The 27,305-nt window shown below is 39.1% G+C and overlaps 1 protein-coding gene across 1 annotated transcript in view; it reads right to left on the bottom strand.

The window, feature by feature from the left end:
* Window positions 1–312: 312 nt before the first annotated feature.
* STRA8 (stimulated by retinoic acid 8) overlaps window positions 313–27,305 on the bottom strand; it is a 31,134-nt gene continuing 4,141 nt past the window's right edge. Inside the window, exons 4-11 of the mRNA XM_063308418.1 lie at window positions 25,534–25,731; window positions 22,533–22,608; window positions 19,923–20,007; window positions 19,408–19,560; window positions 11,167–11,455; window positions 9,795–9,871; window positions 8,209–8,320; window positions 313–444 (exon numbers count right to left, since the gene is read on the bottom strand). Of these exons, the coding sequence (XP_063164488.1) occupies window positions 373–444; window positions 8,209–8,320; window positions 9,795–9,871; window positions 11,167–11,455; window positions 19,408–19,560; window positions 19,923–20,007; window positions 22,533–22,608; window positions 25,534–25,731 (1,062 nt within the window). The 3' untranslated portion in view covers window positions 313–372. The remainder of the gene's footprint in view (window positions 445–8,208; window positions 8,321–9,794; window positions 9,872–11,166; window positions 11,456–19,407; window positions 19,561–19,922; window positions 20,008–22,532; window positions 22,609–25,533; window positions 25,732–27,305) is intronic.

The raw sequence follows: 27,305 nt of genomic DNA, 5'->3' as shown, positions 1-27,305 counted from the left end.
CGTGTTGCAACATAACTGAGGGCACCAGGTTGAGGAAAAGCTGTTTTAATTAATGAAACAATTAGTATTGCTTAGTTTTTAACAGTAATTATAGGATGTAAGAAGATTGTAGCTTTACACTTGGCAAAACTGAATTTCAGACATACATTAAAAAAAACTTTATGAATGTTAAACTTCAATAATGTAAAGTAGTTTAACTGATAAGAAACTACAAAGCCAACATAAACAGAACTGTTTGTAACATGATACCTGATGAGAAATTGTTGTAACATCTTCTCCCATGGTGATGCATTTTTTTTTCTTTTTTAAAGGAAGTAGGGAAATATTGTTAAACAGCAGTTATATTTTTGCACTTAATACAAACACATTCATTTACAAATCATCATCAAATGTCTCCGTGCATCTCAACATCACAGTCTCGTAGTCTAACTGAAGAATCTCTTCCTGCCAAAAATAAAGGTCGGGGAGAAGAGTAATTAAAGTTCTGTTAGGAGCTGGACTATTCTGGGTAAAAGAGTTCATGAGTAAACATCCTATAGCAAGTTTAAATTACCCACAGAACAATTGTTTGACAGCCAGAGACTCAACACACTGAGCAGACTTGTGTTTAATTTCTGGGTTTTTTTTTTGCTAAATGCTTTGTTTAGATTTCTAGAGCTCAGTTAATTGGAAGCTTAGGTATTAGCATTCTAAAAAACCTCTCAGAGTCTAAGCTAAGACTCTAAAGGCTAACATGATCACACTTGCTTACTGAGCTTGTGGGATTTATGGTGAAACATACACACAAACACCAGTCTATCACTATCCATCAAGTTGCAAACTATGTCTGTAAATTAAGTATGATATATCTTGCTGCTCTCACTCAAACCCTTTTATTGAATTTGGCTTCATTAAACTTTTTTAAACAATAGGAACATCTAGATTTCATTGATGTGAAGAAAAACTGGTAGGTGCCTAGTTTGGGTTAAGGTTCATACACTAGAGTGTATGGTAACCTATGCAGCAGCCGCACCGGTTAAAGATAATAGGAATTATAATGGAAAGCACCTGCAGGGCATCAGGCTGGGGAGTGCTGCATTGGGGATTTGTTAGTTGGTTTTTTTAAATGGATCTTTCTCCCAAGCAATTCTACTTCCCTTGGTGCTATTCCTCTCCTCTTTAGATTCCTGTGTTTCATGTCACCATACTAGGATCTAGAAGGAATTTTTAATTTTTATTCCATAATGTAGACTTCCCCAATTTTTATTCTCCAGAAGCTAACTGGAAATTTTTAATCCCAGCATATAAGGACATGCCAGTTTGTGGGAGGCCACCATAATAAAATTGCCCAACAGTTTCTCACATTCTTCTACCAGCAAGTTACATAAAATTATACTGATATTCATCATTTATTCCAGATAAACAATTATGGACATTATTTTAACTTGCAGGCTTACAGTATGAGCATTTCCACATCATCCACACTGCCAACCCTCAATCCTTCATAAGCCAGTTTGAAACTAAACATGAGTATCTTCAAATCTTTATTCCATAAGCCAATTAGTGCTTACCCTACACCTGACAAAAAGAGACTCTGAAGATAATTTTTATTCTTAGTCATGGAGCAATAAAATTCCCCTACCCTTACTACACACAAAAAGGAAATAAAATAAATTGTTAGTGCCCAGTCCCATCATTTTTCAGTATTTTGGTAGTTTGACAAACTAAACTAGAGAGGTTGTTGTGATGGATAGCTAGGTGAGGGAAGGTTGATGGTGAAGAAAAACACAAATGCACTAAAATCTTCCCCCAAAGTCTTATCAGCTACCTTACTGCCATTTAAAAGCTGCCATGAATTATGAAAGAGAATAATAGCATGTTGGCAAATTTGCAACCAGTCATTTTTCCCAATGGTCGTGACAATGGCTGCAAGTTTATACAACTGCTGAATTGGAACAAGGAAGAGATCAGTTCTAAACAAAAGAGACAGGAAGAGACAAGTTCCAGGAATAGGATGTAGAACTTTGGGAGGATAGAGAAGATTAACGGCTGTCTTGCCTTGAACCCACAGTCTGAGTAAGGCAAGTTTTCCCTATAATAAAACAGATTATGTGCAAACCTGTAGTCTCTCAGAGATTAAAAGGAACACACACAAAAATAAAATCAGTTTTCCCCGAACAATATTGTGAGAACAGCCAAGCCCAAAGTCAAACCCAAAATAATTAAAACAAACAATGATGTGGAAATACCCCAAATATCCTGTCATGAGTAAGGATGGCGAGCAGGGGGCTCCCACCCAGACTGTCAAGCGCATGCGTAGCACTGAGGAACTGTTCAGCCATTCAAAGAGACACAGATCGGGACCGCCTTAACCCTTGGGGTTTATATGGCTGGGTTTTTCCCACGCTTCCTCAGTTTGTTAGGATTCTTGTTAAGTACTACTAATAAATATTAGAGACCAAGTCATTGTCTCAGTGTGTTTCCTGGTAATCTGGACATATCCATTCAATCCAGTACCTATTAGCCAATAGGCAACTAAGTACCTTTGGAAGTTCAAAACTCAATCCAGCAGAATACACATATCTTGTTCTATTACTTTTTTCAAACCTTCTACATTAGTTTCCTATAGATGTGATGGGTGAACTGTTGGAAGACCTAAAGGACCAGGTTAGGGACAGATCATCCTGGAGAAGATCTGCCTGTATGTTCACTAAGAGGTGACACTGACTTAATGGCACATAATCAATATTAATTTCCAACATATTGTCTTCCATGAATGTATTTGCCCTCCCCACTCCAGTTAGCCATGTTTTTACAAAACAAGGGACTCTTACTGGGTTCTGAGATACGTGCTCATCAAATACTACAGCCATCCTTCATGAAAGTCATTACTTATACATAACATTAGTTGCACATTAGTATGTTAGATAAAGAAAATTATGTATTCTTCAAAATGAATTCCTAGGTCAATTTCAATTTGAAAATTAATTATTTTTATTTATTTATTTTATTTATCAAACTTTATCACTGCCCATCTCCCTCCCAAGGAGGGACTCTGGGCGGTTTACAATAAAAACAAAATTAAAATCAAAAGCAGTTACAAATACAATAAATACACAAAAAATAAAATGTGATGGAGTCTAGATGGCTGAGAGTACTTATCAGTCCGTGAGTGTAATACGTCCATCAAAAATCACTCTAGGGTGCTAGCCATCCCCAGATATGGCTATTCTCCCTCCCATTCCAAGCTTGCTGGCAAAACCAGGTCCTTAATCTTTTTTGAAAGTTCAGGAGCGAAGGGGCCTGTCTCACCTCTGGGGGAAGGATGTTCCAAAGGGTGGGAGCTACTTCAGAGAAGGCATGCTTCCGGGACCTCACTAGATGGAATTCTTTTACAGATGGGGTCCGTAACATGCCCTCCCTGCATGACCGGGGGGTGGGGGGGACGTGGATCGATGAGACGGTTCCTCAGATATCCTGGTCCCATGCCATGTAGGGCTTTAAACACAATAACCAACACCTTGAATTGGACCCGGAAGCAGAATGGAACCCAGTGCAGCTCATGCAACAAAGGTGTTACATGTGCAAACCTTGGGGTACCCAAGATGCCTGCGCAGCTGCATTCTGCATTCTATATGCTTTGTTAACATCTTCCATACCATTCCTAATTTTATAAATCTGTGACTCTTCATGATAGTCACCTTTTATTTATTAGCTAAAAATTATACTCTAAGTCAGGGTTTCTCAACCAGGGTTCCATGGAACACTCGGGTTCCACAAGAGGTCACTTGGGGTTCCCTGGGAGATCACAATTAAAAAAATAATAATTTCAAATTCAGGCAACTTCACATTAAAGAGGTAAGTTTCATTATTTATAGTTTAAGAACCCTGTGAATGCATATATACAGGCCTACACATGAAACGAATACAATAATTTTGTAACTTCTGACCTATATTTGAGCCTGAATGTGCAGGGGTTCCCTGAGGCCTGAAAAATATTACAAGGGTTCCTCCAGGGTCAGAAAGTTGAGAAAGTCTGCTCTAAATCATTTTCTAGATGTTCAATATGGTAAATAATAATAAAGTAATAATAAAATAATAAGATTAACCATTACATTTGCTCAATGTAAACATGTTTAAATCTGCAACTTTAAACATGAGCACTTACTAGATTTGTCTTACTGAGTATATTAGTAATTTAAATATTGAATTCAAGCAGTGCTCTTCTCTTTTTATATTATCTTTGTATAATAAATGTTAATTGTGTCCTATAAAAAGATCACATAATATAATCCTATGTATTTTCACCGTGGCATACAGTCCTGAAGAATGTTTACACCTGGGCTTGGTTTCTAGGGATAATAATTACTGTAATGGAAACTATCAGGTAGAGACAAAGTTGTGGTTGAAACCAAATCTGTTGTAAGCTGTACATTTCTCTTTATTGAGGTGTATTCAGATGCAATTATTTGAAAATGAACTGGATGCCACCAATATTTTAAAAAACTTTCTGTAAACAAGTTTGGCTACTTCTTTCTAGTACATTCCATTCCCCCTCAGCTTAATTGGAAACCTGCTTCTCTTTCCTAATTAAAAGCTGCATCATCTCCATTTTATTATGATGGATGAGTTGGACTGGGAGAGTTTTGTCATTAGCCTATAAATTACTGATGTATTATGAATGTACCCCATACATAGCTTAGTCAGAGTTACTTAAACTCATTCCATGTTTTGAGAAGTAAGTGGATGTGATGAAAGTCAGTGCCACCACAGCAGGAGAGCACTCCTGTATTGAGGAGGTAAGAAAATACCACTAGACAAACTGTTCCAAGGAGAACACATGCTACCTGTTAGGATAAAATAAATCCCAAAAAGCAGAAGCTCAGTTTAATGAGCTTAAGCTTCTACTTTCATGAGAAAAAATCCTTTTTGCTTCTCATTTTCTGGAGGTACTTTTATGTATTACATGGTCATCATATAACCTGAAATGTTATGGGATCAGAGTAAGGAAGTTATTTCCAGAAACAGAATATGGCTCTACATTGTAAATGGGAAGTCAATCGATACAGATAATTTTCCCCCCATCTAAAAGCAAGTCCAATGCCAAAGAAATGAACTGTTTGGATTCCTTGTTTCAAAATTATCAACACCTGTGCCAACTGTTTTGCATCTAGAAAAACTAAGAAACCCAGAGGTGGACCCGGATAGCACAAGAAGTGGTGTGAAGGCTATCTCTTTATTGTGTTATCCCTCTTCCACTTGCCCAAGGGAAGAGAAAATGCTTGATCCTGAAACTAGAGGGCACAAGCAAAATATCTACCATCAAAACAGTACTTCATCCATTAAATACAGTAGGTGGTTATGTTGTGATCCACCATGTTTAGAAATCTACCTACACAATTCTTGTGGGAGGGTAGAAATTAGGTAGCATCTGATAGCAATCAGACACAGACAGATGAAAAGCAATATATTTACATATGATAATAAATTATACTGAAAAGAAAGAAAACAGGCGTTGGTCCTGGTTAACGAGCCTTTAGCTGCATAACATAAACATACTTCAGATGTTCATATTAACAAAACAGTATTTAAAGTATGTAAGACTCTGGCAATCCTAAACATACTTATTGGATATCAAACTCAGAGTTACTTCTGAGGAAACATGCTTGGCCTAAGTTCACTTGCTCAGAAATAACACTTGATTAACTTTTTAGGTAAGAGAGAGACAAGAAATGAAACATTTGTATGACATTTGTTATTTATAAATAGAAATGAATTTATTTTTTGACTCTTACCTCTCAGTTTATTGCTAATAATTGCTCATTCACCTCCCAGCTATTGCAATTTGTTCTACATGGGGCTGCCCTTGAAGACCATCCAGCAGTCACAGTTGATCCAGAATGCAGCAGCATGGGTAGATATGGGTGTCTGTCATTATGCCCATGTGATACCTCTGCTTTACAAGCTGCAGTGGCTCCCAATAGGCTTCTGGTTACAATTCAGGGTGTCTGGTTATCACCTATAAAGCCATTCATGGCATAGGATTGGGTTATTTGTGGGATGTCTGCTCCCAAGGGTATCTGCCCATTTGTAATGGTATGTGGGAATGACGTTGAGAAACAAGGGGAAGAGATGCTGCCTAGGGAATGATCAGATAAAAGGGAGAGGAGCCCACAGCTGCATAACAGGCAGAGAAAGAAACTTAGAAAGGATCTGCCCTAACTTATCATGTTGACTACTGTAATGCATTCTACATGGGGCTACACTTGAAGAGTATCCAGAAGCTACTACTGGTCCAGAATGCAGCCATGCAGGCAATCTTGGGTGTGCTAAGGTTTGCACATGTAACATCTTTGTTGCGTGAGCTGCACTGGATCCCAGTCTGCTTCTGGGTCCAATTCATGGTGTTGGTTATTACCTTTAAAGCCCTACATGGCATGGGACCAGGATATCTGAGGAACCGTCTCATCCCTATTATTATTATTATTATATTATTATTATTATCTGCCCCACCTGGTCATGCAGGGAGGGCATGTTACAGACCCCATCTGTAAAAGAATTCCATCTAGCAGGGTCTCGGAAGCGTGCCTTCTCTGCAGTAGCTCCTGCCCTGTGGAACATCCTTCCCCCAGAGGTGAGACAGGCCCCTTTGGTCCTGAACTTTCAAAAAAAATTAAGGACCTGGTTTTGCCAGCAGGCTTGGAATAGAAGGGGGAATAGCCGTACTTGGGGATGACTGACTTCTCCACCCACAGGAGTTACTGTATATCAGCTATATGAGACTATATCAGCTTTGGCTCAGCTATGATGAGACAAAGGCATCACGAGGCTGTGTTCTTAAAGAAAAGTTACTGTAGCAAGGCAATCTTTGTGCTGCAATCAGGGGATGAGCTCTTTGGCCCTCCCCTTAGCCCACAGGTAGATTATGCCTCCTTCCCCATGTTTTGCATTACCCACAAAACATATAGCTGAAATGACTTAATCCCTAGTTGACAATGTGAATTACAGACACGATCAGCCCCATCTGGCTCGAGACTACAGGGGGGTCATGCAAAGACAATCCTTACTGCCCTAGATTTAGTGCATATTGCAAGTGCAGATACCTGCAATGAGACACAAGGGGGGCTTTTCCCTCAATCTAAATTGCGGGGGGAGGCAATTTATGTACGAAAATAAAGGTGGGTAGAGGGATACATGGATCGATGTGGATCAAAGAATGATGGATAAATGGAATCTTTATATAGATGAATGGAAGTGTGTGTAAATACAAATGTGGCTGCTGTTACACAGATCTTATCATATCACCTCCAAAGGATGCAACCTTCTATGGACAAAAGATTCCTCATATTGGTTTTGTATATGTTTGTTAGAGGCCCATAATACCTAACCAAATGGCCACATATTTAGGTATCAGACGCCAATTGCTATAACCCACATTATTGTATTTCGACTTTTCTTCCCTTCCTAAATATCCTCATTTACATAATTTTGCTTCCTTCATCTCTTGCCCCTGGTTCTCCCATGAACAGTGTGCTTTAAAAGATCCAGGGAATGAGTCTTTTATTAATGGAATATATATTTGACACGATCTTCAACAACTACAAGCAAATTTCACGTTGTTTATGATGCTTGTGGAGATAGAACTTTTATATAAGGAAATCTCATTTCCCCCCAAATGCTCAGTTTAATTATGGCTACAGTTGTCCAGAGCATTTAAGAAGGGTCTCATTTTACAACTCAAAGAGAGAAATGCCTGAGAGAAAATGAAAATTGCTATAGATAGTGGCAGAACTTGGTTGATGTTTTCTAGGCTTGGGTTATAAGCAGGTTTGGCCATGGTTGGTACTTGGATGGGAGATCACCAGGGAATTTCAAGGCTGTAGTCTAAACTGGGAAGTAAAAAAAATATCCCACAAAGCAATGGTAAACCATTTCATTACTATTGCCAAGAAAACTGCCTAGCTATAGTACACACATGTAATTATCAGCCTTAAGCCCAACGCAGGGGCAGTTTCAGTTGAAGTGAAAATTGTTATCACATGAGTAGTTGAGAAATGACATAATTATGGGACTCTGATAGTAGATTAGAAATTATTTATCCTCACTGTGCATTACTCACTTGCGGCTTACCTAACTGCTTCAATGACTTTGTGACAGAACTTGCATTTCTTCCACAACATGAAAGGTGGTCCTAACAATGCTTGTTCCAAGCACATTACAAAATCCTACCTGTGATGGTTGTATGCTAGCAAAAAACAGGTTTTTCAAGAAGCTGATGATCTGCAAGTAGAGACGATGGTTATCCTCTTGACTATCTGAAGCACAGACTGTGAATGCTGAGCTGCAAACAAAATAATCTATACTGAGCTCCCCTATCAATTGTGTGGAAGAGAATGCAAGCCTTTATTTAAGAAAATGCATATAAAGAGCTGAATGATTACAGGCTTGACTGAGAGGAAATTCACACAATTGCCTAGCTTTGCTTTCACACTGTGCCAGTACTAATGGAAAACCATGACTCTTGAAATTAGGCTGCCCCCCAAGAATGCCCTTGTGATAGCACCTGTGCAGGTCTGCATCACTGTCCCCTCAGCCTGCCATGCCAGAGTCCAAGGTCCATGATCGGTGGAAGGCAAAAGTCAGTGTATGCAAAGCCACAATCACCATGTTGCTGGCTCAGAGGTTTCTTTTTTTAGTCTCTTCATAGGGACAAACAAATGCATAACTTCTGTAAATGTCAGCTGATCCTCTGACACACTCCAACATCTTTGGGGACTCCGGCATCTGGTCAAGCAATTTATCCATTAAAGGAAATAAAAGTGGCTGCTGGAGCTGGAGGATTGATCAACTTCACAGGCAAAAGATGACTGGGGGGGCAGAGGTCAGAGACCAGACAGGAAGGTATGGTCCCACAGGAAACTTGTGGAACCAACCAGAACATGTAATTTTAGATTGCCTTCCCCATGAGCATTAATGTGCCATATATTGTCTGCATGTGGAGTCTTGAGGCAGGATATTACAGACAGCATAATTCTAGAGAAGAACCCGAGAAGACCTCTCTGAGCTACTCCAGCTATGGGCTGCCTTGAGATACAGGCAGAAGCACAAGAACATGTGGTCTGGGACCAGCAAGTAGGGAGTGCTTGCAATAAGGCCTGGAGGCTATGTGGATACGGCCTGAGGTTGACCAAGGCAATGAGTAGCCCAGACTTATAGGAGCAAATACTGTAGTTATTTTGACCTAGTTCAAGATTCCAAATCTCCTTCTTCCCTTTAGTGCATCCCTTTCCAACATAGTTCTTCCTGTCATCTTTATCCCAGTAATGCAACATTCCCCAAATTAGAGCCCCTCAGATATACTGCAAGATCCCCAAGTTGGACAACCAGCATATGTCTATAGCACTGAATTTCTACAGACTAAGAATAGTGGTGCTGGTGGATCATGAGCTTTCTGTCACTTATAGTCTCCAAGAAATATCTATTCTTGTACCTCAATAATGACATTTAAGATGTCATTGAACTCTTACTTTGCAGAAGGCTGCCCCTCTGTTTTAATTAATCTTTATTGTCACACTACTTCTTCCAAACTGGTCCTATAAAATTATAACTTTCACATTATCCCTGGCTCCCAGTTTATGTGCTATTCTCTCACTTATGGTCAAATGATTAGAGAATGCTTGAATTTCAGCCTAATGAGTAAACTGGTCAATACTTTAGGCACTAATTATTAATGTTTCAGAGCATTAACATGATACAGTTCTTTTTCTTCTAGCCTGCCTTATACAACAATGTAGCAATTCATCTAAGACCATTACCTTTGACTGGACATTTCTTGAGTTTCATTTCTATCAAGGAAACTAGTTGCCACATCAAAAGCATCTTCAAAGAGGATCTAAAAGAGAAAGCATTTTGGACACTACATCCTAAAGCATCACACAAGAAATCTCTTTTTAAAAGTCCTGCTGTTGATTAGCATTTATTATAGTGATTCCTAAATAAGTAGGGAGTGCAGCACCTGGATATATTAAGATGAAGCTGGTCAGTGTGCATAATTGTTATGCACTAATTTTTCAGCACTCACATTTTAAAAAATAATTTACAGTCTATCTCTTTTAGCCAAGACCATTTATTTTTATGGTTTATGATGGTTTATAATTAGTAAGGAGGTTACAGTTCAATAATCTGTATTTAGAAAGAAAGAATAGATTTTAAAAAGTCATGTTTACCAACAGCTTAATCTTCCAAATTCCTGTTAGCTTTGAATGTGGACCATTTGTTCACAACATCCTCATAATAATAATAATGAACATGTCAGTGTTCAACATGTCTGGTTTTTTTCTAGCAACATGTTGATTTGCACTAGTTTGACCCTAAATGTAATTCAGCACACATCACATTCTGGAACATGTTGAACAAATCTGTATCCCGTGCATTTTATTTCCTCACTGAGCTTAGTTGTAACCAAGATAGTTCAAGAAGAATGTAACAGTATAAGGGAAGAGCTAAATTACTCTCTGCCTCCTTGCTAGATGCTGTTCTTTTTCTGAAACTGCTATTTATACTGACACCTCACAAGTGCTACTTTGCTAGTGTAACAGGAAAAGGTACTGTCAGAACATCATAGGGCATAGGACATTAAGAGAGGATTTAGTTTCCTTGGGACCTATTTAATTAAAAACAACCACATCTTTTCCCAATGCCTATTATCTCCCAGGGACTCAGTGGAGAAACCCACATAAATACTAGTTGAAACCCACATAAATACTAGTTGAATAAATACTAATTGAATTCCAGCCAATTCGCCAATCACATAACTCATCTGGTATCTAATAGTTTTCAGTTATCACCAATATGAGCTAACTGGTCAAGTGAATGAAGCAATGACATGGCGTGAGTTTACGTTCTGAAAAGACCAAATGCTGGTTCTGTTGTAGTAAAGGCATATACTATATAAGTTATTTGGGCCACTATTTTATTTACCCCTAGAGAAATCCTTTGTTCTTGATTTGGAGCTATTTTTTAACAATTCCTGCAATTTATTGTTAGGATCTATTCTTATTGTTAATTAGCCATACTTCCCGGTGATTTTAGAAATGATTATACTGTCCTCCCTTTTATCACTGAAGAAGTACAGAGATTCAGCATTTTTAAATGTTGGAACTGCAGAGCTGGGACACCAATTCTCACCTCCTCTGGTGTGGATGCTACTGAACCGCTGGCTTCCTGACTATTGGTTCCACTGTCCCTCATGCTGCTCTCGTCAGTACAGGCAGGTTCTTGGGAAGCTGTCTTGGTCTCAGAGATGAAATTCTGTCTTTGACTACAGTACTGCAAAACACTGTCCCTCCTGTCTTCTGGGAGTCCCTGCCACAGGTGGGAAACAGCTGTGGAGACCACGGGAAGCATAACTTCTTCTGGGCTCACAACTGCATTATCTACCAGCAAGTCTACTGTCTGTTTGTAAAAATACAAGTATCTGGAATGAAACAGGAAAGGAGACATCTCTCAGAATGTGGTCTGGACAGTATCTGATAGGCATAGAACAATGATGTAGTTCTTCAGTGCCTTACATAAGCTGGACTAATTATGTGGCAAATACAGATATAAGAAGCTGCTTCATAACAAAGTACGTCACAGTGGTTAAGGTGTAGGATTAGAATCTTGGACATTCAGATTCAAGTCTCCCCTCAGTCATGGAAACTCAATGGATGACTTGGACCTATCACAGTCTGATCTATCCTACAGGGTTATAGGAAAAAAAATGGAGGAAGGACTGCTATACATAATATGTCACCTTGAATTCCTGGAGGAAAGGCAGGGCAGAATAACAAATATGAGGATAGAATAAATAATAGTTCTTGCTATGCTGCCTCAGGGGTGTTCCTGGGAGGGATGAGTGAACACACACTGGGAGCATACCCCAAGAGTATGTTCTCCCAGGAGGGTCCCCAAGGCATGAACGTCATTTCAGCAGGCACCTATATCAGGCACCAATGACACAGAAAGATGCTAGAGCCAAAGGCATCACTTCTTATTATAGAGAAGAAGGAAATGGTAAACCACTCCAGCATTTTATCAAGGAAATCACATGAATAAACAAGATAAGGTGATCAATGATGCAGCGCTGGATGACTGGGCCCTCAGGTCAGATGGTAGTCAATATGCTACTAAGGAAGAGCTGAGGATCTTTCAGATAACTAATGGTGTTTATGACATGGTTAGATTAAAACCTTCTGGATGTCTAGTTGCTGATGTTACTATGCAGGAAAAAAAAATCCAAAGTTGCAAAGACAGAATTGGGAACATGGAACGTAAAAAAGCATGGACACAGTGAAAGATGAAATGCACTGACTACACACTGACATATTGGGCACCACTGAATTGAAATAGATTGGAATTGGACATTTTCAGTCAAAAGATCATATTGTTTACTGCTCAGGACATGAAAAATAAAGAAGGAATGTCATTGCTTTCATAATCAGGAAGGATGTAGCAAAGACATCCTGGTACAATGTAGTTAATTAGATTTCCCTCTTTAATATGAAGGTTATTCAATTTTTGGCCCCAACCACTGATGCAGAAGAAGAGGTTGACGAATTTTATGGTCAAGTTCAATCTGAAATTGACAGAACGTGCAAGCAAGATCTGCTGCTTATGGTTGGAAACTGGAATGCCAAAGCTGGAAACAGTAAGGTGGAAAATGTAGTTGGACTGTATGGCCTAGGGAACAGAAATGAAGCAAGATAATGAACAATCAGATTCTGCTAATCCAATGATTTCTTCATTGCTAACATATTCTTCAAACAATCCAAATAATCCATATATATGTGAACATCACCAGATCAAACATACAAAAATCAGTTTGACTACATTATTGGCACAAGTAGGTGGAAGAGGTCAGTTACAACAGCAAAGATGTGGCCAGGGGCTCTTTGCAGAACTGTTCATGTGCAAGTTCCAAGTCAAGCTAAAACAGAAGAAGAAAACCAACCAGTTTCTACAATATCATCTTAAGCATATACACACCATTTTCAAGGAGAACTTTGAAGTCCTGAACCTTGTTGATAGGGAGCCAGAGGAACTGTGGAATGAAATCAAATAAGCTGTTAATAATAAATGTGAAAAGAGACAGTCTATGGTCAAGAAACAGAAGAAATTAAACCGGATGTTAAAACAGGCAATAGAAATTTTTGAAAAGAGAAGGCAAAAACCAAGAAAGACCAAACTCTCAGGAAGGAACTAACCAAAAATTTCAGTGGCTTAGAGAAGGGACAGTATTACAGCGATATCTATAATGACATTGAAGATGGAAACAGACACAGGAAACCAAGGAAAGGCTTCCAAAAGATCTATGAACTCACAAAGAGGTTCCAACCTCAAATTGATATGCAAAAGATGTCAACAGATAGATTCAAAGAAATCAAACTTATATGGAAGGAATATATTGAAATGTGGAGAACAACACAGTGGCAAACAAATGGGAAGAGGCCTATGTACCAGTACCAAAGTAAAGAAACTTAAGAGATTGCGCAAGCTGCCACACAGTAAGTAACTGTACATTGAGATGCTAGCAAAATAATGCTTAAGATCATCCAACACAAATTAGAGCCTTATAATACCAGATGTTCAAATTGGTTTTAAAAAAGGGTGAAGAAAGAGATATTGTGGTGGATGCATGCTGGAAAAATGAGAACAACAAAAAATACCCCCCCCCAAGTCAATGTGTGCTTCATTGACTATAGAAATACTTTTGATTGTGTCAACCATGTCAACCCGTTGAATGTCCTTAGGAAAATGCGATTAACAGAATGTCTCGTTGTCCTCATGCAAATTTTATACACAGGACTGGAAGCCACAGAAAATGATGAAACAGACTGGCTCCAGTTGGCAAAAGAATAAGGTAAGGCTATATATTCTCTCCTTATTTATTCAACATATACGTATGCTGAATATATAATGAGAGAAGCCGTATTGGAAGAAGATGTGTGTGCTTTTAAAATTAGAGAAAGAAAGATAAATAACCTGCACTATACTGAAGAGACTACTCTGATAGCTGAAAATGCAATTGATCTGCAACTGCTAGTAATAATAATCAAGGAGCACAGTACAACAATGGAAATAATAATAATAATAATTTATTACATTTATATGCCACCTGACTCCCAGTGACTCTGGATGGTTTTCAAATGAAACATTAAAAACAGGAGAAACAACAAGAGATAAAAATGAAGATTAAAAATGGCAAAGGTGACAAGAACCAGACAGGAATGGAAAAGAAACAAACCCACATAATTCAATGGGGCTTCATTCACCCTCGCCAAAGGCCTGGATGAAAAGCTGCATCTTCAAGGCCCTTTGAAACATCAGTAGGGTGAGGTCCATTTGAATCTTGAGTGGAATCTCAGTCCAGAGGGCAGGCACTGCTACAGAGGAGCCGTGCTTCTGGGATCCCAATAGATGGCATTGTTTAATCAAAGGAACCCAGAGCACACCAACCCAGCTAGAGCAAATCAGCTGGGCAAATAGTATGGGTGGCAGACAGTCCTCAAATAGTATGGGTGGCAGACAGTCCTTATGTCATGTAGGGTTTTGTAGGTAGTGACCAACACCTTGAATCACACCTAGAAGTAAACTGGCAACCAGTGCAGCACGCAAAGCAGAGGTGTTACATGGGCATACCTCGGTATGCCCACCACTGTCTGCACCACTGCATTCTGGACCAGCTTGAACTTTTGGGTGGTCTTTAAGGGCAACCCTATGTAGAACATGTTGCAGTCAATTTGGGAGGTTGAGTGACTGACTGAAAGGCCCCCGAACTAGGAAAAGGCCAACTTGTTGTGCAGGAACTGTGAGTCCAGGAAGATCCCCAATTTGTGCATCATCCTTGAATGGGGAAGTGCTACTCCATCCAAGGTCACAGATAGAATATCCCAAGATCTGGGCTGCCTAAACACCCCCAACCTTTCAATCTTAGTAGGACTTACTTGGAGACGGTTCCTCCCCATCCAAACCCACACAGCCTCCAAGCACTGGGACAGAACCTTGTCAGCCTCATTTGGCCAGCCCAGAATCAAAAGATATTAGACTAAGATTAAATACAAAAAATGACAAACTAATGACAACAGGTACAGTTACCAACTTTAGGACTGACAATTAAAACACTGAAGCAGTGGATAGCTTCTGCTTTTTGGGATTGACTATTAACAGTAAAGGGACCAGAAATATACCGCAGATTAGCACTTGACAGGGCAACAGTGAAGGTCTGGAAAAGATATTCAGATGCCTGATCACCATCTTGCTCCTCTCCCCATGTCTACACCTACTGTGACCTATAAAGATTAGAATTGTGTAGACAACAGTTTTCCTTGCGACACTCTATAGATGTGAAGCAGGATAGAAAGAGTATCAATGCTTTTGAACATCGATGTTGGAGAATCAATAATACCATGGATAGCCAGGAAAACAAATGAATCATAGTACAAACCAATCTACAATTCTCACTTGAGGAACAAATGGAAGGAAAAAGAAAAGGATGACCAACATCAAGATAGATGGACAGTTTACTCTTATTTATAGTGGTTTTTAAAAAAGATATCAGGTAGATGTCTTTCACAAAATCATGTGATCCTTTTATAACTGGAAACTGAAGGTAGGACTTTTGACCTAGTGGACCTTTACCAAGCCAGGAAGGAATTCATTTCATATGAACCTTCTGTAATGATTCTTACTTTGTTTTCCATTATATTATAAAATAAATTGTGATTTATAGGATGGTATTTGGGTTCAACTTCAGCAAAGGATCGTTACCTTGTCGTGGTGCTGGAGCTTGAGCACCTCAATGATGCCATGAGCTAAACCGTGAAGGGCCACCCAAGACGGGAAGGTCATGACAGAGAGGTCAGACTAAATGCGATCCCTGGGGAAGGTAATGGCAACCCACCCCAGTATTCCTGCCATGAAAACTAAATGGATCAGTACAACCACAGATATGTCGGTATACCATCGGAAGATGAGACCCCCAGGTTGGAAGATGGTCAAAATGCTACTGGGGAGGAACAGAGGATGAGTTCAAGTAGTCCCAGACGTGATGACGCAGCTAGCTCAAAGCCGAAAGGACGGCTAGCAGCTGACGGTGCTGGTGGTGAACGGCGAATCCAATGTTCTAAGGATCAACACGCCATTGGAACCTGGAATGTAAGATCTATGAGCCAGGGCAAATTGGATGTGGTTATTGGTGAGATGTAAAGATTAAAGATAGACATTTTGGGCGTCAGTGAACTGAAATGGACTGGAATGGGCCACTTCACATCAAATGACCACCAGATCTACTACTGTGGACAAGAGGACCACAGAAGAAATGGAGTAGCCTTCATAATTAATAGTAAAGTGGCTAAAGCAGTGCTTGGATACAATCCAAAAAACGACAGAATGATCTCAATTCGAATTCAGGGCAAGCCATCTAACATCACAGTGATCCAAATATACGCCCCAACGACAGATGCTGAAGAAGCTGAAGTAGAGCAGTTCTATGAGGATCTGCAGCACCTACTGGACAACACGCCTAAAAGAGATGTTATTTTCATCACAGGAGACTGGAATGCTAAGGTGGGCAGTCAAATGACACCTGGAATTACAGGTAAGCATGGCCTGGGAGAACAAAACGAAGCAGGACACAGGCTGATAGAATTTTGCCAAGACAATTCACTCTGCATAACAAACACTCTCTTCCAACAACCTAAGAGACGGCTTTATACATGGACTTCACCAGATGGACAACACCGAAATCAGATTGACTACATCCTTTGCAGCCAAAGGTGGCGGACATCTGTACAGTCGGTAAAAACAAGACCTGGAGCTGACTGTAGTTCAGATCACGAACCTCTTATTGCACAATTTAGGATCAGACTAAAGAGATTAGGGAAGACCCACAGATCAGCTAGATATGAGCTCACTAATATTCCTAAGGAATATGCAGTGGAGGTGAAGAATAGATTTAAGGGACTGGACTTAGTAGATAGGGTCCCGGAAGAACTCTGGACAGAAGTTGGCAGCATTGTTCAGGAGGCGGCAACAAAATACATCCCAAAGAAAGAGAAAACCAAGAAGGCAAAATGGCTATCTGCTGAGACACTAGAAGTAGCCCAAGAAAGAAGGAAAGCAAAAGGCAACAGTGATAGGGGGAGATATGCCCAATTAAATGCAAAATTCCAGAGGTTAGCCAGAAGAGATAAGGAATTATTTTTAAACAAGCAATGCGCGGAAGTGGAAGAAGACAAGAGAATAGGAAGGACAAGAGACCTCTTCCAGAAAATTAGAAACATTGGAGGTAAATTCCAGGCCAAAATGGGTATGATCAAAAACAAAGATGGCAAGGACCTAACAGAAGAAGAAGAGATCAAGAAAAGGTGGCAAGAATATACAGAAGACCTGTATAGGAAGGATAACAATATCGGGGATAGCTTTGACGGTGTGGTCAGTGAGCTAGAGCCAGACATCCTGAAGAGTGAGGTTGAGTGGGCCTTAAGAAGCATTGCTAATAACAAGGCAGCAGGAGATGATGGCATCCCAGCTGAACTGTTCAAAATCTTACAAGATGATGCTGTCAAGGTAATGCATGCTATATGCCAGCAAATTTGGAAAACACAAGAATGGCCATCAGATTGGAAAAAATCAACTTATATCCCCATACCAAAAAAGGAAACACTAAAGAATGTTCAAACTATCGAGCAGTGGCACTCATTTCAAATGCCAGTAAGGTAATGCTCAAGATCCTTCAAGGTAGACTTCAGCAGTTCATGGAGCGAGAATTGCCAGATGTACAAGCTGGCCTTAGAAAAGGCAGAGGAACTAGAGACCAAATTGCCAATATCCGCTGGATAATGGAAAAAGCCAGGGAGTTTCAGAAAAACATCTATTTCTGTTTTATTGACTATTCTAAAGCCTTTGACTGTGTGGACCATAACAAATTGTGGCAAGTTCTTAATGGTATGGGGATACCAAGTCATCTTGTATGCCTCCTGAAGAATCTGTATAACGACCAAGTAGCAACAATAAGAACAGACCATGGAACAACGGACTGGTTTAAGATTGGGAAAGGAGTACGGCAGGGCTGTATACTCTCACCCTACCTATTCAACTTGTATGCAGAACACATCATGCGACAAGCTGGGCTTGAGGAATCCAAGGCTGGAGTTAAAATCTCTGGAAGAAACATTAACAATCTCAGATATGCAGATGATACCACTTTGATGGCTGAAAGTGAAGGGGAACTGAGGAGCCTTATGATGAAGGTGAAAGAAGAAAGTGCAAAAGCTGGCTTGCAGCTGAACCTCAAAAAAACCAAGATTATGGCAACCAGCTTGATTGATAACTGGCAAATAGAGGGAGAAAATGTAGAAGCAGTGAAAGACTTTGTATTCCTAGGTGCAAAGATTACTGCAGATGCCGACTGCAGTCAGGAAATCAGAAGACGCTTAATCCTTGGGAGAAGAGCAATGACAAATCTCGATAAAATAGTTAAGAGCAGAGACATCACACTGACAACAAAGGCCCGCATAGTTAAAGCAATGGTGTTCCCCGTAGTAACATATGGCTGCGAGAGCTGGACCATAAGGAAGGCTCAGAGAAGGAAGATCGATGCTTTTGAACTGTGGTGTTGGAGGAAAATTCTGAGAGTGCCTTGGACTGCAAGAAGATCAAACCAGTCCATCCTCCAGGAAATAAAGCCAGACTGCTCACTTGAGGGAATGATATTAAAGGCAAAACTGAAATACTTTGGCCACATAATGAGAAGACAGGACACCCTGGAGAAGATGCTGATGCTAGGGAGAGTGGAAGGCAAAAGGAAGAGGGGCCGACCAAAGGCAAGATGGATGGATGATATTCTAGAGGTGACGGACTTGTCCCTGGGGGAGCTGGGGGTGTCGACGACCGACAGGAAGCTCTGGCGTGGGCTGGTCCATGAAGTCACGAAGAGTCGGAAGCGACTCAACGAATAAACAACAACATTTGGGTTCAAACATTACCTCCATCAAGTTTGACCTGAAAAGATAGGAATTAATTTCTTACATTAATTAGGGGACTTACTATAGAACTAAAAAAGAAATACACAGTAAATTCATATTAATTCCTTGCAGAATATGATAACTTGCATTATTATAAAAGTTGTAATCATACTTGCTTGCATATCATAATGATTTTGTATCATTGTAAATGGGAAGGAATGAGTTAAGAGATCACAAAATAATTATATAGGTCATGGATTAAAATAAAAAGCTTATTAATTGTACTGATTTTTGCCATTTCTGAAAAAAATAGAAATGTTAATGAGGAAATGCCTGAAGATGTATAATGGAAGCATGCTTGCACCACCTGCTGGTCTAATTTCATATTTATTCCACAATGCTAACATCACACTACTTCATGTACCGTTCAAACTCTATGAGATCAGGAGAAGAGGTGGCTGGTGACTGTGTTAGCCTTTGACTTGCATCTTCTTCTACAATGGTTTTCTCATGTTCTTGAATCACATAGCAGACAGTGGTGCCACTCTGACTCAAAACATCTGAAGAGGGTACAATGCTAAAAAATAAAAGGAGGGAGTAAGTCCATATTTTTTGTCATAAACACGTGCTGAGAAGTCAACAAATTTTCTCTGGAGTTGTTATTCTTCAAGAAATATACCAGGCTATAGAAACAATGTGGGGAAGGAATATAACAAAGAGAAACAAGCAGAAAAGAAATGATGGATTAAGATTCATTGTGTTAAAAGTCCTACTTTCAAAATCTCTATTTTACAGTTTTTTCTTGCTGTTTCTGCAACTCAGTAAAGACTGTAAATCTACACAAATTTCATAGAATAGGAATTTAATTATTTTCTGACGCTCACAAGCTTATTTGAGATACTCAAAAGGGATGTTTTCAGAAAGCTTAAATTTTGTAACCTATGATTGTTGAAATACAACTTGACATATTCCTCCTTCACATCTTCCAAACTGGATGGATTGCCGTCCTCCAGATTTAAAACTTCTGTTGGCAACAGAAAGAACACCCATTACTAATAAGCATATTTTGAAATTTGACAATAATCAAATCTACTTGAAGACAGTGTTGTAGGAAAACATTTTTAAACAAGCAGAGGTATTACCTTTATTATACGTTAATACTGCTATTACTACTAGTATTATCACCACTCTGCTACCCCAAACAATATACATGGAGTAGCTGCCAACAAAATAATCTAAACTTATAATTTAAACCTGTAAAGCAAAATGGAAACTGATAATATAGTGGCAACAAATACTATATAAGCAGCAAGTCAGAGAAGTTCTATGGCTAATGAGAGATCACCTAGCTCTGTTCTGAGAGGGGCTACAGCTCAGTGCTGGAGCCCAGGTGTTCTCTGCAGAAGGTTCAGTTCCTCATATTTCCAGCAAAGGCCATGGGTAACAGGTGATGCAAAGGTCAATCACAGCAGGTGATGCTTGACTTAGATGGACAAACCACCCATAAAAGGCAGCTTGATGGACAGGGAAGTTAGGCTGGAAAATAATGACATGATAAGTGACATCTAGGGTCATAGTGGAAGAAGGTAGTGAATCCAGTTCTCTGTGGTCCAAATATAACAATGTAGTTGTATTTACTAAAACGTACTTGACAATGGGAAAACAGATATTTTATTTCAGCCCAAGACCAGGAATGTAAAAAGAAACCATTACAAATACAACAAATAACAAAATGCATAAAAGAAATTGTAAAATGTAAAATAGAGCAGCAAAATGGGACTTAAATCTGTGCATCAATTTTTGTATCACCTGTGATACCCTTTGTTTCTTGATAAACATGGTGCCAGAGACAAATTTTGCTACCTTATAATAATGTCTGGATTTGATCAGATTAAAGAAGATAGACATAAAATGTGTCTGATCTAAACAATGGGAAATGTTTTAACAAATACAGGATAACATTGTCCTCCAAAGTTGTCCATTCCTCTGAAGAGATATTTTGGTGCTTCCTTTTTTTGGCTTGGGTAAACATAAATTTATATCAGGTTCAGCACCTATTCACTGCTAGGTTATGCTAAATCCTTTATTCTGACATGTCGATTACCTATGGGCAGAGAACTTTATTGGAGAGAAAAACACCCAATCATATGTGCCCTCCCCTTACAGTCCAAAGTGCTACAGTGAACAGATAGGATTCACTACCACACTGTTATCAGTGAACACTATATTGGAATGGAAGGTAAAAAAGGAATAAGATCCTTAGCTTATCAGGGCTTTGTAGCTCTTTGGATTCGAAGGGAAATAAGTTGCTTTGGTGCATACATGGTTGTCCACTTAGCAACTGTAGGCAATTTGTTAATCTTACCATGTTTCCCAAGGATCATGCTGCAGCTGTGTCATCCATGGAAAAGATGCTACTGTTATAAGGTGTGCTGACACATGCTCTGAAGCACCTTTCCCCTTTCAAATCTGCAGCACTGCACAGCCCTGTATTTTATTTCTATGTCATGTGTAGAAAGTATAATCCTACAAATCTGGCAGGGATTAGATTAAGAGAAGCTAAGAGAATTCTACAAGGTGTTTCACTCTTTTCTTCATATTATAGCTAATAGCAGAGAAAATGTTTTGCATTTAAAATGATGTGGAATAATCATGCCGCTTCCAGCTGTGATACCATTATTCTTGTCTGAGTGTCACTGGACAAGAATAAATGATAGAAAGGATTCAATTTATCAAGTGTCAATGTTATATGCATGCCAAGATGCAATTATGACCATTTAAGTGTTGACTTATAAAAAGTGAAAGTTTTGATATGACCTAGGCACAAGGGAACAAAATTGAACAAAATGAAAGAAGAGATGTCTAATTCATAGGAATATCTCCTGGATGCAAGTGACAAAAATATTACATAATTCTGGTTCTACATCTTGTCAGTCAAAATATCTCAAAAAGCATGAAATACACCATACATGGTAGGAAAACCCTCTTGTTTTTAGACTATACAGATCAGAGTAGTAACACTTAACAAGCAAAACACAGGGGTTTTTTGTAATATTAAAGCATTAATGAGGTAGTGTCTCATTCTGCCATAAGGCACAACTTCTGTATATTCGGGTTTTTTTCTCCAAACAAATGGTTGCTAAGTTAATGGAAATGTATGGAAGAGAGGGGAACTTGCAGATAAAGGTTGGGAGATGGATGGAAGAGTTCTTAACTCTTCACCATCTGCTAGTTCTTCTTTATGAATAAAATTTTGAAATTTCATTTGCTCACTGAATACCAAACCTGGAAGCAAATCTAGGTAAACATATTTAGAGATTAAGCACATCCTTCCTCACCCTCTCACAATTCTGTTCTTGGAACTCCCTTCATAGTGATCTGTTATGCTAGTAAATATGAGCTGGAAAACATTCATTTGTCAAAAAAATGTTGGTTCTTCTATTTCAACCAGATACTGATTCTATAACTTGGGCACTAATCTAATTTTTAATATAAGAGACAAGGGCATAGCAGAGGAAAAATATTTCAACAAGCACTTCCATACAGTACCTTTCATCTTCAACAGATTTTCCAAAGTTTGCTCCAATTCCTTGATATAATTCTTAGCTTTGCATAAAACCTGAGACTAAACAAAGAAACAAAGAGCCAATCATCTACATTATAAATAGATTAATATTCATGTGTGCATTTAATTGGTTAATTAATTAATTAACTAACTAACTAACTGGATTTAGAGACCAATTCCCAAACAATTCTGGGTGGTTTACACGACAAAATGAAGAGGAAAAGACATGTATGTCTGGAAAAAAACAAGGGGAAAAAGAAAAGAAAAAAAAAAGATGCTCAACAACCCTCCTAACTTCAGGCCTGGAAGCAAAGCCAGGTTTTGAAAGACTTGTGGAATAACTGCAGGGTTGGAGCTGTACAGATCTCTGCGAAGATGTTGTTCCAGATGGCAGGTATCATGTCAGAGAAGGCATACTTCCTAAGTCCCAACAGGTGACATAGTTTAACTGAAGGGACTTGGAGCGTGCCCACTCTACCCAATCCTACTGGGCAGGCAGAAACTATCAGAGAGAGATAGTCTCTCAAATAACCAGGCCCTATACCTTGAACAGCTTTGTAGGTGATAACCACCACCTTGAATAACACCTGGACATACACATCTTAGGTATCCTAATCAACCTACTGCTCCAGTCTGATGGGGAACCTTTAGCCTACTGGAAACTGCTTATTTATTTATTTATTTATTTATCTATCTATCTATCTATCTATCATATTTTTATCACTGCCCATCTCCCCCACACGGGGGACCCTGGGCGGTTTTTTATATTAAATTATAGCTCCCAATAGTCTTCCATATTGGCTACAGCTGTTGGGGACTATAGTTCAGCAAGATCTGGAGTGTTACTGGTTTCCAACTTCTGAAAGAATTCAGTGCATCAGATTATGAGAAGAAAAAAAGTTAAGAAAGGGAAACCAGGTGCTGCCATACAGGTTTACAGATTATATTGACCTTCTATTGTATTGCTTAGAACAGTTAAACAATAACAAAAATGGAGTCCTGGATTCATATTTCCATATAATATGAAATAACATGTGATAATATAGTGACATTAAAGTCTCTCCCATGTGACAATCATCAAGAAACATGTAATCAAAATCCATGTGGAAAGAGTAAAATGTAGCTTGCTGTATGGCAGTCAGAGTATTCTCATCTACCTATACTAATAGGTTATAATAAATAAGTCTATCAGGAGGCAGATTACCATTTGAGAAGTAAGGGGTTTGAAAACAGCTTGAGAGAACAGACTACTGATGGCACACCTGTATAAAAGCTCTGAACTGGTTTAATACGTATTTCATTTCCCCAGGAGACCTCATTCTATGGGAAGAACTAGGTATCTTTATCAGAAAAAAAAGTGTATTCATTAAACCTTAATTATTATTTCAATATAGAAGTAAGGTCTCTGAAGCAGTTATCTTTCACAGACTGAAGTTTTTGCTTTTACTTTGCACATACCTCAGTCATCTCAGCAATACATTAGAATATATGCTTGTGCCTGGGTACATATTTGTTTTCCTAACATGTTTTTTTCTTTTAATTGTTTGTTAAATTTGTTGTGTTAAGTGCACTGAGTAAGTCAGTCATGCTTTGTTCATGGTGGGACCATTTGTATTTTAGAATAAAATATGTACAATATGTATTTTGTATGCTAAAACTGTTCATTGATTGATTTAAATAAGATTTTTAAAAAAATAGGTGAGATGCAAAAACAGGATGAAACAGGCTTATAAATTAAGATAATGAAAAATTGTCATGGACCAGAAAGAGACTGATTCATAAATCCTTACTTCCAAACTACGTTCCATATCACAGTGAATCAAACCACTTATTTTTGTCAAAGAGCCCTTTCCATAAAGTGGTATGGTACAAGGTGGACGAGGCTTCAGCCAGGCTGCCATGGTATACTTACAGCCAATAAATGAGGTCAACCATCCTCTACTTTGAGTACTGAAATGTGGTTCTGAACAATAAATAGGAAGAGAGGGTGTTGATGCCTTACCTAGTAAAGAAGTACCAGGAAAGAACAGGTGAAAGTTTTCACATGGGAAAGAGGCTTGCACTAGGAAGCAGGGAAAAGACTACACAATGTATATACTGCAGTAGATAATGGAATTAAAGTCAGTCAATGCTTTCTAACAAGGAGCTTTCAGACAGTTTATAAACAAATGTGGTGTCAAAAATCTGAGCCACACCGCTATTTTGGAGAGTCCTACATATAAGTAAGATTCCCCTTTGAAGCCTGGGCACAAACAGACTCCTCCACCTTTTGCTTTTTAGCAGATCTAATAGATGATCTGATTGGAAACAGATACTCTTTTGCTACAGATTTGCTACCAAAGAGAAGGAAGTAAAAATCCATATATGTATCCTCAACAGAACCCATGCGGGAGGGGGGATGTCAAGAAAGTCAAGATGGGGTTGCAGCAGAGCAATCAAAGCCCTGCCCTTTTGCACCTTGCTGGCTCAAAGCTCTAAGTGGAAAGCAGGACTCTTGGTGTCCACCAACTTCCATACCATTTGACTTAAAAAAAGATTATTCAACTAAATAAAATTAAATAAGAAGCTAGCATGTAGCAAAGCAAAGCAAAGCAAAGCATTCACCTCTAACACTGTTTATTTGCAGTAATGTTTGGCACTGAAGAGAGAAACCTAGGGATTTCTTTTGGTAAATGGATGATTTGTGTTTGGCCATGTCCATCATGGCAGGTGTTTTGTGATTTGGCACTCTCCCATGGTACGTACTTCTTGACTAAAAAGTTCTTCTTGCCTGCTCTAACTCATAGATGTAGTTTAAGCACACAGCGAATGATTCCTGACATTTTCGGACAAAACTGGAACAAGCACTAAACCAAACTCCCGTAACAGCTTTAATTTCATAGATGAAATTAAGAAAAACTGTAAGAACATGTGAATATTATAGTAATAATAATACTTAGTAATATTTAGATTTCTTCATGTTTAGAGACTCACATATTTCTGTACCTTTGAGGCAGAATTTCCTTGCTGTGAAAATACAGTTTCTCGTAAGTTGTTGAAGAGTCCTGCCAAAGTAGCTCTATGACGTGCCTGAGATAAGCGTCTTTTGCCCACTTCTGGCTCTGGACCCTGCAGACGAGTATGGTATTTAGCAGTCACTCTGACACATGGGGTGTTGCGGTCTCCAGATATCTCCATCAAAAGCTGAAAGATAATGCCAGTGCTAGTTACCCACTTGAGAAGTAACTTTGTATTACCAGTGATATGCATAATGTGAAAGCTATTGTTTCTTACTGTATTATTGCTATACCATCACTAGAAGAGAACCAGATTGAAATTAATTTTAATTGCTTATATTTATGTGATAAATAAGATGGCCAAATATAGATGAAAATATAGCTATACAATCCATGGTAGTCCTTCAAGTTTGAAGAAGACACCTGCAGTTCATCTGTGGACATGGAGGTGGCTCTGCAGTCCCAGTCTGGAAGCACAGAGTCTAGCACAATGGGGGCACTGGAAGCCCATTGTTGCAGTAACTGTTGGTGTTATTCTGTGATACCACTCAGAGTTTTCTATGTTTTTGCTGTGCCTCTCTTCAAGGCTGATGGAAGCTTCATAGCACAGGACCTGCCAGAGCGTTCTGTCAGCAGCAGCAACTTCTAGTTTCCTGGATATCACAGTGGCATAGGGTTGCTTTCACGGTGTCTTTGTAGTGCTTGTGTGGACGACTCGAGGTCTCTTCTCAGACTCCAGTACTCTATAGAGCAACTGGCAAGGCATACGATGGTCATCCATTCTGATGTGTGTCCCAATCACCACATCTGGGCTCTAATAATCCGGGACTCAATGCTGGTAGACTCCATGTGATCCAAGACCTCCAGGTTGGAGACACGAAGAATGAATGCCAAGGATGGAATGGAGAGTCTGTATGTGAAATTTCTCCAGTTGTTTGATGTGTCGTCGGTACAAAGCCCAGGACTCACCTCCATATAGGAGAGAAGTGATAACCACAGCTCTGTAGACTTTCAGCTTTGTGGAGATACGGATGTTGTATTGCTTGAGCATTCTAGTACACAGCCACCCCAGAGCCTGGCTGGCCTTGCTGATCCTGGAGTCAATATCTTTGTCCAAAGACCCGTCGCTTGAGATGATGCTTCCCAAGAATAGTGCAGATATATACACATGTTCAACATTTTCCCTGTTATAAAGGCCGAAGTGCTTAACTTTACCCATCCTAATAATTCTTCATTTTATTTATTGTTATACCTTGATGCCAAATTATCTACCCCAACGCTTTAACAAAAGGATTACCTTAACATAACTGCATGGAATCCTTATGCAGCTCCAGCTAATTGTCACTGTGTAAGATTGACATTTGTTGTTCAGTGCCACCTGGCAACTCAGAAAATGCAGGACTAACATCAGTGGAGGAAGACAGCAGTTCCAGTGTCACTCAACAGTATGCCTACCTTGAGGTATTCTATGTTTCTGTTTATGTATTATGAAAGACTTGCTTAGAAATATATTGCATGAAAACTTTAGAGAAAGTTGTCCCTGACGATGTCTTTCATTTCACATCTATAAGAAACCTTTCAATGCAGTTAATGGGGGTTTAAAGAAAAAGTAATAATATTCTGCATATTGATAAATTATAACTCTTGTTAGGACATTCAGTAACAGAAATATGTATTTTAAATGTGTAAACCTGATTACAGTATTAAAACTGTCACAGACTGAAAAACACAAAACGCCTGGTGTTCTATTAACAACCATCT

This window comes from Candoia aspera, chromosome 7 (assembly GCF_035149785.1).
Source record: "Candoia aspera isolate rCanAsp1 chromosome 7, rCanAsp1.hap2, whole genome shotgun sequence".
In the NCBI taxonomy this organism is placed as follows: Eukaryota; Metazoa; Chordata; class Lepidosauria; order Squamata; family Boidae; genus Candoia; species Candoia aspera.
The sequence above is the reverse complement of the archived record's forward strand: the minus strand, read 5'-3'. Positions and strand labels throughout refer to the sequence as shown.